Below are 13,147 nucleotides of genomic sequence, written 5' to 3'. Positions count from 1 at the left end.
AGCATATGTGCAGAATATCACTTTACACGTTCATAACTTGAACATTATGCAGAGGTTCATCAAATTTTATTTCCCTTCCTCTCCAAGGAGAACGTTTCAGCTTAGCTGGGCTGTTCATTTTTTTTTTCTTTTTTTTTTTTTGGTGCCTTCTCTGCAAAGAGCTCAGAGCACACAGACGTCTACAAAGGTCTGTGGGGACCCAGCAGCAGGGCTGAACTCCTGCAGTGGCTGGAGTCCCCGAAACCATAGCCAGGGACGTGAGGGAAGAGATCCTTGAGCCCCCCTGCCCACGTTTCTTACTCCTTGGGGATCAGGGCGTGCTGTGGAGAGAATAGGGGTTTGAGGGCCCCACTGACCTGAATTTTCCAGTTCTGTCGCCTCACTGCTATGTGACTTGGGGCAAGTCACTGAGCCCCTCTGGGTCGATTTCTGCTGACCTACAGTAGGAGAACCCAGAGCTCTCGTCATCTTGGGAAGGCTCAAATTGGACCCAGGTCACGTGGTAAGCACAGTGCGTGGCACATGGAGGGCATTTCATGTGTCCCTTCTGCGACCGATACAAAGTACAAAGCTTGGGACTGACTAGCTTGGGATGGAGGTGAAGACACAGTTGTGGATATTGGGAATCTAATAAGCACGTTAATAACCACAGCAAACAGGTGGGTGAGGTGCGAGGTGGGCTGTGAATACGGAAGAGGGGTGTGGGATAAGACCTGCCCTTGGAGAGGGTGCAGGTTTTCCCAGGTGCGCCCCCCCGCCCCCGCCCTTGCCATTCCTATCAGCAGAAGAGGCACCCCTGACTGAGGACAAGACGGTGCCCCGTGGAGGCTGATGGAGCCGGAGGGCCCGAACTGCCACCCACCCCACTGCACCCCATCCCTGTCTTGCTGGATTTTTCTCTGCAGGAGCCAGTTGTGAGTCTGAAGAGTGATTGGGCAGATTCTGAACCGTTTTCAGAGGTTTTGAAATGTAGTGGTGTGTGGAAGAAAGGCATGGGTGTGTGTGTGTGTGTGTGTGTGTGTGTGTGTGTGTGTGTATGCATGTGCAGGGGCCAGTGTGCCCCCGTATGTTGGGCTTGTGGGGGTGGGCGAGTCTGCTAACTCTGAACCGCCTTGCCTGTCCCAGCTCTGAGAAACGTCTGGCATTAAACCCCTCCAGCCTCACCCTGCCTGTCGTCCCCCAGGAGGGCGTCTTAATCGGGCCTCCCAGGGGAGGGTCGGAAGCTGCAGGACGAAAGGTAAATATCTGCACATCGGGGCTTTCTTGAATGCTTGATGTTCAGATCTCGTTTAACAATGCGGGGAAGGAAATGAGACCCTGTTGGATTGGACTCCAGGGGGAATTCAACTGAGCCAGCATCTCGCTCCCGGGGAAGCCGCCGTGGGTGGGTGGGAGCAAAGGGCCGGGGCCTCCAGGGAGAAGCGCAGCTGCCCTCCCCAGGGTCAGATCCCCCCGTCACATGCCCTTGCTCCAAGGCATGAGGTGCCTGTCCCAGTCTCTGAACTTGTGCGTGCACTTTATCTGCCTCCGCGCCAGAGCAGTGAGCTTTCTTGGCTTCCGCTCTGTCCCTGACACCTAGAACCACAGATGCTCAACAAGTTATTAACTATCCGTAGTAATTATATTGTTCATTATAGTGGTGCAGTCCCCCCTGTTGCAAGCACTGTTCGCGGGCCTTACCTGTACACTCTCACTTAACCCTGTGGAAGCCACGAGAAAATAGACCAGGGCTGGAATGAGCTCTGCAGTTTATTAGCTGTGAGTCCCCAGGTGAGTCACTCACCTCAGAGCCCTCCAGCCTCTTCCATCACCTGCCGGCCCCCCGGCTCCGGTCTAGGGAGTGCAGCAAATCACCCTGGGTGCCGCGATGGGGTCTCCTGGAGGTCACTCCAGGTGGAGGGCTGGGCGCCCCGGGGAAGGCAGAGGCTAGAGAAGCCTTCACAGACGAGACCCTCAAGCCAGGTTTTTAAAGGTACGCACAGCGCTCATGGCCAGATGGGCAGTGGGTGGGAGAAGGCGTTCCCAGGCACAGGCAACGGGCGAGCAAAGGCCAGGACGGGCAACACACAAGGGTAGTTAGGAAAATCTAAGCAGTTTGGTGTGATCTGAGAGTAGGGTATGGGTGGGAGTTCAGCCTGGCTTTCTCATCTCTCTCGTCCTTCCACAGCATTTGGGGCGGGGGGCTGGCGCAGTAGCGGACTGGATGTTACTGGGATGAGAAGGCGGCGTGGGGACCGTCCCCAAGCCTCCTTCCTGGGCGCCAGGCCTCACGGGGCTCTGGGCAGACGCAGAGCAGCTGCACCCCAACCTGGGGGCGATTGGCCTGGACATAAATCGCTCTGGCATAGTGGAGGACCACCCCCTCTTTACCCATCCCCATGACTGGAGCAGAAAGGGCCTTAAGGACCCCACCCCCCACTGGCTCTGCTCTCTCTCCTGTCTGTTGTAGGGAAACCTTTGGAAGGGCTGGTCTTCACCTCCTCACCTCCCCTCATGGCTCGACCCACTGCAAGCTGCCCTCCACCCCTGACTCTGCTGAACCAGCTCCCAGAGGCCTAGATTATGTGCACACACCCTCCCCCCAGCTCCCACCAGCCACGCTTCTGGGCTCCAGGCAGCCCCTCCCACCCCCTCCTCCTTGTTCTGTTAAATGGAGATGCTCCCAAGTTCAGTTCTGGGCCCTTCCTCGACATTAGCCTCAGCGGCCACACGCGCGCCAGGACTCCTGAGTTCTTAGTCCCCTCCTGACCCCCAGCCCCATATCCAGCCGCCTCCCTGGTGTTTCCACTCTGGATCCTCAAAGGCTTCAAAACTCAACATGGCCAGTGCCCACTCATGATGGTCTCCCCCAAACCTGGTCCTGTTTCCACGTTCCTCTCCAGGGTGGTCCTGCTTGTGCAAGCAGACACCTGCACATCATGTCAGGACACCCCAAATCCAGTGCTTTTCCCCTACGGGTGGGTCACTTCTCTTTGTCTTCACTCCCATCTTCCTCGTCCAGGGCGGCAGCTCTCACCTCCTACGTGGAGGTGAGATGTAAATCCCACATCTGTCCTCCCCCAGCAGCCAAAGCCTCTTCACTATGCTAATGTGATCAGGGTGCCTCTACCCTCATCTTTCTGCTAAAACGCTGCAGTGCCTTCCCACAGCCCCAGGACAAAGGCCCAGCTCCCCGCCATAACTGATGAGCGCCTCCCTGCGGACCCGGGCCCCTTCCCCTGCACACAGCTGCCCCTCCCCTGGAAGTTCCCCAGACAGAGTCGTTCTGCTTCCATGTAACCTCAGGATGGCTGTCCTCTCTATTGGGGTGCCCCCCATTCTTTGCCTTGTTGATTCTGGGCCTGCAGATCTTACCTCAAGCATCGATTCTTTTTTTTCTTTTTTTTAGAATCAATTTTATTTATTTTTGGTTGCGTTGGATCTTCGTTGCTGCGCACAGGCTTTCTCTAGTTGCGGAGAGCGGGGGCTACTCTTTGTTGCGGTGCGTGGGCTTCTCATGCGGTGGCTTCTCTTGTTGTGGAGCACGGGCTCTAGGTGCACAGGCTTCAGTAGTTGTGGCACGCGGGCTCAGTAGTTGTGGCTCACGGGCTTAGTTGCTCTGCAGCATGTGGGATCTTCCTGGACCAAGGCTCGAACCCATGTCCCCTGCATTGGCAGGCGGATTCTTAACCACTGCGCCACCAGGGAAGTCCTGAAGCATCGATTCTGAACTGGACTGAATTCCCCCGCCCGTCCTCTCTCAGCACTGGCCACAGATGCAAGTTCCACGGGGCAGGGATGCAGGTCCACTCCCTTCTTTATTCCCAAATAGGGGATGGATGGAGAGGGTGACAGAGAGCAGAGAGGAAGGAGCCTTGTGAGGAGGTCACTGGTCAGTTGGCCAAGGTGACCTTTGTCCTCTAGGAGCTGCCACTGGTCTTGCTTGCATGACCTTTCCCACACTGCTGCCGCCATGCTGGACAGCACCCTGCTCAGGTGCGCTCACCTCTGCTCACCTGGTCTTTTGACTTTTGAGATAAGTCAGGTGTAGAGGTTTTCATGTTGTCAGGGGCCTTTGGAACTGTTGAAGGTGGGCACGGGGTGCGGGGGTAGGGGCTCCACTAATGCTAGTGATTGTTCTTCTGAGTAATAATTTCTAGCCCATGCTGTTCCCAAAATAATCTCAAGGTGCTAATATCTAGAGGTCTCTTTTTAAAGCCCAGTAGAGAAACAGGAGGTAGAACTGTCAACCACACACAAAGATCAGGGGAGGGCGTTGGCACCGTGGCTATTTCTCTTCCCTGTATTTTCCAGCTGTTCTGTATCATGATGATCTCACTCACAAAATGGCAAAAGAGAAAAAAAAAAAAAAAGAATCTTTTAAAAAACCCATTCATTTCCCCCGTCTTGGAATGGCACTTCTGCTGGGAGGTTATAGAATCTTAATCTCCTACCTGTGGTCATTTATTTGCCAAATTTTCTTTTAATTTCATCCTCCATTCCATCATCAGTGCATCATTTAAAAATCATTGTGTTCTTTCTCCTCTGTGACTGTTTCTTAGCCATTTAACCTCTGAGACGTGCTCGATCACAGCTCCCTCTTACCTGTCTGTTTCCACTCTCACTGCCTGAATATTACTTCTCAGGGATGCCTCGCACCTCTCGCGAGGTGCCCAGAAATTAGAGATGACGCCATGGAAATTTCACGGCCCTCCCAAGATTAGCTCGATGACCAACACTGTGTGAAAGGAAAGCAAAAAGAACAGAGTGGTCCTTGAACTGGAAATGACCCTGCAGGACAGCTGCTCCCTGATCTCCATGTTTTCTCCAAATATCAGCCCAGTGGAGGCGGGAGGGCTCCGGGTGCCCTCCTTCCCCCCGTCACTACTGTGGGCTCTTCGGTGAAGCTCATTTGCAGCTGGGACTGTGGGGAGGGCACTGGAGGCCTGGGCCCACTGGATGACAGCCCAGGACGTAGGGGGTGACTGGGCTGACACTTTGCAGAGCCTCACAAGTGCCCAGAGCCCAGGGTCCAGTGCCTGTTTCCTCAGATGTGATCTGGGACCCAACAGCATTGGCCCCACCTGGAAACCCGTTAGAATGCAGGCCTTGCCCCAGACCCACTGCCCCAGACCCACTGAACCAGAATCTGCATTTTAAAAAGCTCCTCGGGTGATCTGTGGGCACCGGCACATTTGGGAAACGTCGGGCTAGAGGACAGAGCAGATGCAACCCGGTTACGGGTCAGGAGGTGGACATGGCCAGTAGAGGCCAGTGGATAAAGAAGGGTTCTACACCTCAGTGCTACTCAAAGTGTGGTCCCTGGACCAGGGCCCATTTGCAAACGTCCATGATGATATAAGGAGAGGAACTGAGACATGTGTTTGGAAACTTTCATAGTGAGTTGATATCGCTGGTACACCCAAGCTTACCTTTTGTGTGTGTGTGTGTGTGTGTGTGTGTGTGTGTGTGTGTGTTTCATTTTCTAGCAACTCATTTTTATTGTATTTTATTAAAAATTTGATCTGAGGTAGATTGAAAATTAAGGGGGAAAAACCTAGTCCTTTATCAGATGGTTTGAGAAGCACACCATGTAGACTGCCACTTTATACGAGGAAGTGACTGGAGATTTGGGAAACAAGCCAGCCTGGGGCAGCAAGAAAGGGTTTGGCTTTGAGGATGGCACAGAGAGGGCCACGGCAGCTGGAGAGCATGCTGGGAGCTGTGTGCTGGGGAGGCCTGGGGCTCCCGCCACAACAGAGGTAAGCCCCGGAAGACCCCTTGCCAGTGCCCCAGCTGCTGTGGCCACACTTGGCTCTGGAATTAGATGGGCAGGTGCCAGGGGTCTCCCTGTAAGACAAGACATTGGTTCAAGCCATCAAATCCTTGGAGCCTCCCTGCTCCATCGCTTGCGTCCTTCTCTTCTCTCAAAAAGAGCAAATGCCCAGGCTCAACCCGATTCCAGATGTTGTGGGTCATTGGAGCAGTGACTCTGTGACAGTGTGGTCACACCCCTCACCGCCATTTGCACACCTGCTGGCTGTTCGGGAGAGCCCGAGTTGGATGGTGCCCAGCCCCACTTTCCACTGGGACCTCATAGTGTAGGTGTACCCATGGTGAGTCTGACAGAGCATACCTTGCCAGCCGGGAATCTGCAGGGCACAATGGAAACAGGCTTGGGCCTGTTTCCTGATAAACCTGAGTTCAAATCCCTGCCCTCCCACCAGCCAGCTGCCGGGGTGGAGCTGGCCCATGAGAGCAGGGTGTACAGATGCCTTCCTGGTGCCGCGTTCAGTGACATCACACCTTCAGTGATGTCCAGAGGTGTTTGACACTTTGAAGCCTTTTCCCTGCTTCAAATCAGCCGTGCTGGGAGTATTCACCCCACAGAGGTCCACAAACACCACAAAGCAGAGCATATTCTATTGTAGAGCTGGTTGTTGATCTTTACTAGCACACCACTAGACTTCGGGCAAGTTACAAAGTTTTCACATCTGTAAAATGGGGATGATGGTAACGATGATGACGATGGTAGTGCCTCTGTGGTTGGGATACAGGTGTGAATCAGTGTAAATATACCCCAAATAATGAAGATTTAAACAATGTACAAGTTTATTTCTCTCTCCCGTGAAAGTCTGAGCAGTTACCTCTGTTTTTGTCGCCTTTCCCTAGGGCTCATTCACCTTTCTGCACATCACAGCATCGGCTCACTCAGCCTCTGCTCTGACTCTCCTTGTCCCCAGTTTGGGGAGACTCTTCTCTTCTGGGGCATAAGGCTGTGCTGTGACTCCCTGTGGTTCCCTCTGCCCTGAACCCAGAGGTGTTTCATACTTTGAAGACTTTTCTCTGCTTCTTGGAAAACATCCCTTTCCTGACGCAATGAGGTCAAAATGATGGAATGAAAGGAAGGGGTGTACGTGGGGTTTTTTGAGGGGGAGCATTGGTTAATATGTTAAAATAATAACCTTCTGCATCAGGAGCTGGGAGGTGGAGTCACAGAGTGACGGACCGCAAAGGCCCCAGCCATGAGGATAATAACAGTTGTGACAGTAGCAAGTGCAGGCAGTGCTGTAAGAACGCCAAACACATGGAGCTAGAGCATGTATTATTCACTGAATCCTTATGACAACCCTAAGAGTGGGTACCTTATTATGCCCATTTATCAGATGAGGAAATCAAGGCTTAGGGATAACAGGGACGTGTCCAGACTCAGAGAGCTAGTACATGGTGGAGCCACCGCTCCACCCCCTCACAGAGGAGACGCTGAGACCCAGAGAGGAAGGTGACACAGCAGGTGCGTGGAGGGCCTGAGGGGGCCTGGGACCCACCCGCTGCCCCTTCTGAGCACTGCTTCACCCCAAGCCTCCCCCGCTAACCCTTCAAGGCACTTATTTAGATTTGTGGGTCACCCCTCACACCACCATCAAAAAAAAAAAAAAAAAAAAAGCCTGTCTTCAGAAAGCACATAATATTTCCTGCAGGAAGTACTTCAAATTAAGGAAGATAGTCATCTAGTGACATTTGAATATTTCCTTTTCTTTCAATACAAAGCTCAGCCTCCCTGGATGAACCTGGGCTACCTCCCCAGTGGTCTGCTCTTAGCCTTGGCTGCTTTTCCTCAATTCCCTGCCTCCCTACCTACCCCACTCTCCCTTCCCTCCCTTCTGACATTCTTTGGGATACTTTGTGCCATCGCTGTGCTAGACCCTGAGACTACAAGTGGAGAAGGAGATAAACTCCATCCTTCTTCTCTCTGAGTTTAAGATGTTTGCTGGGAAACCAATGATTAAACAGATTGAAAACCAGTAGTAGTGCTACTCTGTTCTGAGCCCTCCCTCCGTGCCAGGTCCTGGGCTTCTGACCTCACAACAACCAGTGGGGCGGTGGTAGCTGTCCGACGGTCATTCCTACCACCACTGTCCTGCCCATGGCCACGTAGAAAACTCCGGATCACAGAGATTCAGAGCGGGTGAGCTGTCCATTCGCAGCAGAGCTGGGCTCGGCCACGATCCCGCCTCACTGCAGGGCCCAAGGTCTCAGCTGTGCCCAAAGCATCCTCTTGTCCTCACGTGTTTTCTGCCAGGAAGCACAGGGGTAGGGGGACGAAGGGTCACAGGCGTTGCCACTCCCCAGACAGCTGCCAGGACCCTTCAGACCGTTTATTTTCATTGGCAAACCTGGTGGAGAGGGCTGCATATGTGCAAGGAACCAGCTCTTTCCAGAACGGCCACACAGCACAGCAGAAAGACAGGGAGACCTGGGCTGGATCCCAGCTCCCTCTCTGAGAGGCGAGCACGTCCTGTGGCTTTCAAGATGCAGCTCCAGCGTCGCTTCCTCCTGTGAAGCCTCTGCTGGTCCCAACACGAGTGAATCTCAACCCTGGCTGTACACTGTGATCACCGGGCAACTTGAAACTCCCCTGGTGACGTCAGGGGGCCTCCACATGGAGAACCACTGGCTAGACCAGAGGTTAACGTACTGTCTCCCGGAAGCCAAGTCCAGCCCACCGCCTGCTGTACATAGTCGTCTATTAAACAATGTGCCCATTCGTTTGCATATTGTCTGCGGCTGCTTTCCAACTGCAAGGGCAGTTGAATAGTTGTGACAGAGATCACGTGGTATGCAAAGGCTCACATATTTACCATCTAGACCTTTAGAGAAAAAGTTTGCCAACCCCTGGTCTAGACAGACAGTCACCCTTATTCAGCCTTCGTAATGTCCTTCTAGCTTAAAACTTAGTACATGAAGTTGTGCTTATTGGTTCATGTGTGTAGCACGTGTGAGCATCTCAAGGGTGGGGACTTGGAGCTGTCCCCGTGGCCCCCAGCGCAGCAGGTGCCCACTAACTGGCAGGTGTTCTTGTATGTTGACTATTGAACTTTGGGCTTCTTAGCAGCAAGGTGACCAGGGACGGGGCTTACCAGGCCAGGTGGGGCTGTTCTGTCCTAAAGCATCAGCTCCTTTGCTCACTGGCCCCTCTCCCCAGGGCGGGGCTCCCAGCAGAGCCTAAGGAGGTGCCCAGCACAAGGCCTGGAGGAAGATGATCTCAGGATAAGAAGCTATGAGAACTGGGAGCCTGGAGGAGATCGAGGAATGGGTTCAAGGTTAAGGCTGTGAAATGCAGGAGGATGTGGGAGGCCCAGTACTTGGCCGGGCTGGTATCTATTGACCCGGAGGTTCTAGCCGTGGCCGGGCAGGTGGTCTCCGGGATGAAATGGGCTCAGTTATCTGCTGCAGCCTCCTATCCAGTGTTTGAATCCAGTTGCACCTTCTTATTTTTATTTTTTAAAATAAATTTATTTATGTATTTATTTTTGGCTGCATTGGGTCTTCAGTGCTGCATGCGGGCTTTCTCTCTAGTTGTGGCGAGCGGGGGCTACTCTTCGTTGCGGTGCGCGGGCTTCTCATTGCGGTGGCTTCTCTTGATGCAGAGCACGGGCTCTAGGTGCTCGGGCTTCAGTAGTTGTGGCATGTGGGCTCAGTAGTTGTGGCGCACGGGCTTAGTTGCTCCACAGCATGTGGGATCTTCCCGGACCAGGGCTCGAACCCGTATCCCCTGCATTGGCAGGTGGATTCTTAACCACTGCGCCACCAGGGAAGTCCCCAGTTGCACCTTCTTGACTGGGCATTCTCCCGCCTCTAGCACCTCTGCAGAAGGGAAACTCATCCCCTTGCTAGATACACATGCACCATTACTTGGAAGAGTGAAAAAACTGGAAAACACCGAAATGTCTATCAATAGGTTATTGAATATTCATTATTCTTTCATGTACAACTATGAGGAAAGATGAGTGGGACTTATGTGTACTGATATAAAAACACATTGGAACTTTAAGGGTAAGTTAAAAAATCAGATTACAAAAAATCTGTTTAATTTGAGGCTATTTATGTAAAAAAAGTATTAATTCTGAAACCCTAAACTGCTATCAGTGGTCATCTCCCTTCATGGAGGTTTAATTATAGGGGGACTTTTGCTCTGTCTATAGGGTTGGAATTTTTTAAACAAGCCTGTGCTATAAGGAAACTAACAAGGATGTTTCCACTAAAAAACAAAAAAACAAAAAACAAAAAACCAACCAAACAAACAAACAAAAAATACATCTTCCCTTATACTGAACCTCCCTTGAACCTTCCTATAGCGTCAGTTATCTAAAGGATATCTGCCTTCATATAGCATCTACACTCAGGCCTTTGTTCCGCCATCTGGGGCTTCCTAGGCCACAGAAGGTCCTTGTTAATAAGATCTGTGTTCAGAGTTTGTCTCCTGGGAAGCACAGCCCTAGCCCCTGGTACAGACATTATCGTAGGCAATCCGGAATTGTGTTATTTAATGCATGGCATTTTCTAACTCGTGTGCATGCTTGACTTCCTACTTGACTAGAAGCTCTTTGAGGGCAGAGACTATGAAGTAGACATTTCCACCCTCTACAGCATCTGGTACAAACTACACAGAGCAGGGCCTCAGGAAATCCCTGCTGAATGCGTGAATGAACACTGTTAGGAGACCCAAATTATCACTGCATGAGTATTTCTTTCCCTTCTACTGGGGACACTTCTGGCATTGCTTACTTGTCAGTCACCGCCTGCCCTGCGTCTCCTCTAGCCCCAGGCTTCTGGACACAGCTCTGCAACTAGGAATAAGAGGTGATGGGAAGAGTCAGAAAACAGGGGTGGGGCATTTGCTCTGGAAAGAATTGAGACATCCTTGCGTGAGAGAAAAGAGGAGAGGAGTGGAAAGAAGAGGAGGGTGGGGAAAAGGGAAGACACCATGCTGGGGGCACTGGAGAGAGTGTGGGGAGGCACTGAAAGTGAGATGTGAGACGAGAGAGGTTCTAGGACAGCTGCAAGGCAAGTAAAAGCAGAGCAAGGAATAGAGGACCGATGTCAAGGTGCAGGGCCACAGATAAGGAATTGGGGGTGCTTTCAGTGTTCTTTAGGACATACAGTAATGGTTGGAATTGTTTCTACTTTGGAGGCCTAGGTTATGTTTGTCTAAAGGTGAGGCACATGTGGACTGGACCTCGTGGAGCTCTGGAATGTATTTGGGTTACACGTGGATGAGTGCCATGTGGGACTATGGCCCTGCCCATTCTCTGGCTCAGTCATTGGTGGGATGGGGGTGAGGGTCTAGGTCCGGAGCTGTGTTGGAGAATCTGCAGCTGCTTTCACTCTGACCCTTCCTCTGCCCTGTGCTTTTCATCGCATCCCCGGCCAGGCCAGTAGAGACAGCTCCCTCTGGAACTGCAGTGATCTTGAGATGCCAGAGGAGAAATTCTCACAGTTGTTGGTGGGAAAGAGCACTGTGGCAGAGGTCAGAAGACCAGGGCTTTGCTTCCATGTAGAAATGTCTTTAGGGAATGTTTTGATTTAGTTAAAGAAAGTGACACAGCTAATAAAAGTCCTTTGCCCCCAAATCAGAAAATAGGGGTAAGTTCAAAAAGAAGGTTCTAGATTTAATCCGCTATATTCTCATTATCTGGGGTTAATCACCACTAACCCTTTGGTATATGTTCTGGCAAGTAATGTTTTGTGCATATTAGTGTGTAAGTTTTAAGCAAATCAAACTGTACACATTCTCGTGTCATATGCTGTTTGCACGTGATTGAACATCTTTTTGTGAGAGCACGTAGGTTTACATCCCTAGTCTGCCTCTAATTTATCAGCTGCATGGCACCTGATTGGTCACATCACCTTTCAATACCTCAGTTTCTTCATCAATAAAATGGAAAGATAACGATGCCCATCTCACAGGGCCGTGGGAAGGATCCCGTGGGACGATGGTGCCAAGTTGCTTTGCAAAATGTTCTCCAGAGGGGCGGGGCTGCACTTTTCCCGGTCCCGGGTCTCTGCCAGCTCAGCCTGCTTTTTCTTACACCGGCTTTTGGCTTCTTTTCTTTCCAGGATAGAGAAGGGGGATGGGAACGAGGAGGAGGACCTTCACTTGGATTGCCGCCACGAGAGATACCCTGCCCGTAAGTGGCCTCACCTGCAGGAGCCAGTGCTGCAGATTCGTGAGCCGTCTGAGAAGAGAGGACCCTGGAGATGGGCCGGGCCAACTTCTCCCTGCCCCCCTGCATTCTCCCCCAGACACAAACTGCAGATGGCGAAACTGAGGCTGGGGTCTTAGCAGAGCAAGTCTTCCGCACACAGCAGCCACGGCCCTTGCAATGGGGTCGGAATGCTAAGGAAGCGAGAGGGACATGGGGGTGCCTTAAAGACAGGCAGGTGAACCACAGCTCCATCCAGGCCGGGGTTAGCCATTGGCTGGAAGGGACAACAGCTCCGGGGCAGAACTAGCCAAGTCAGGGAGGTGATAGCTCACAAGATCTGTTTGAGCAGTGGATGCTTGTGGCAGCTCAGAATGCACTGACTTCCTATGCCTCACTGTGGGGGTCAGAATCTAGGGCTCCTATTCAGAAAACAAATGTCTGGACCAGAAAGCAAAGGGGAGGTCAAAGGAGAGAAAGACCTTGCTCTGGACAGAAAAGAAAGGAGCTGAGACGAGAGTTAAAGTGGCAGAATCTCATCCGAGCCTGCTGAATGCCCACCCCGTGCTCCCTGCCCACCCCACTCTGTACTAAGGGCTTTTTATGCCTGATCTCCTGTTCTTGCTGACCGCCAACCCCTACAGCCAGGATTACTAACCACACTTTGCAGAAATGAGGGCTCAGAGAGGTGGAGCAGCTTGCCTAAGGTCACACAGCTTAGCTAGTCAGTGGCAGAGCCGTTAGAGCAGGTGCTATCTGTGCCCTGCCTGTATCTCTCAGACCTTTTAGGAAGCTACGGTGCCTCCCAGCTGCCAGTATCTGCATCTCTGTGCCTGGGGGCTTGCCCCACCTCCACCCACAGAAGGCAGGAAGTACCAGGGAAGCTGGCATATAGATACCCCAGCTCCCTTGCCCCTTGAGTGGTATCGCCCCGAGGTGTGTGATTTGCAGGATTAGCCAGGTTTACCAAGTCTAGCAGCTGCCTGGGTTGGCCGCCTTCCCTCCCCTGGGCCACGTTCCCCCTCTGTCAAGTTTCCCTGCATCTTTGTAGTGTCACCCGTTTGCTCCAATTCCTATCTCAGGGTTTGCTTCTGGGGAATCTGAACTAAAAGACAGCAGAGATTTAAACTCAGGTTTGTCTGCCCCCAACCCCTGGGATCCTAGTAACGGAGTGAGAAATG

At 52.2% G+C, this 13,147-nt stretch overlaps 1 protein-coding gene across 3 annotated transcripts in view; it reads left to right on the top strand.

Moving 5' to 3' along the window:
- The window catches only part of GSG1L (GSG1 like), a 212,145-nt gene that overhangs the window by 187,558 nt on the left and 11,440 nt on the right, over positions 1 to 13,147 (top strand). For all 3 annotated transcript variants that reach the window (XM_059896824.1, XM_059896823.1, XM_059896822.1), the window contains one exon: positions 11,881 to 11,951. In XM_059896824.1, coding sequence (XP_059752807.1) covers positions 11,881 to 11,951 — 71 coding nt within the window. The remainder of the gene's footprint in view (positions 1 to 11,880; positions 11,952 to 13,147) is intronic.

Source organism: Balaenoptera ricei, chromosome 15 (assembly GCF_028023285.1).
Source record: "Balaenoptera ricei isolate mBalRic1 chromosome 15, mBalRic1.hap2, whole genome shotgun sequence".
Taxonomy (NCBI): domain Eukaryota; kingdom Metazoa; phylum Chordata; class Mammalia; order Artiodactyla; family Balaenopteridae; genus Balaenoptera; species Balaenoptera ricei.
The sequence above is the reverse complement of the archived record's forward strand: the minus strand, read 5'-3'. Positions and strand labels throughout refer to the sequence as shown.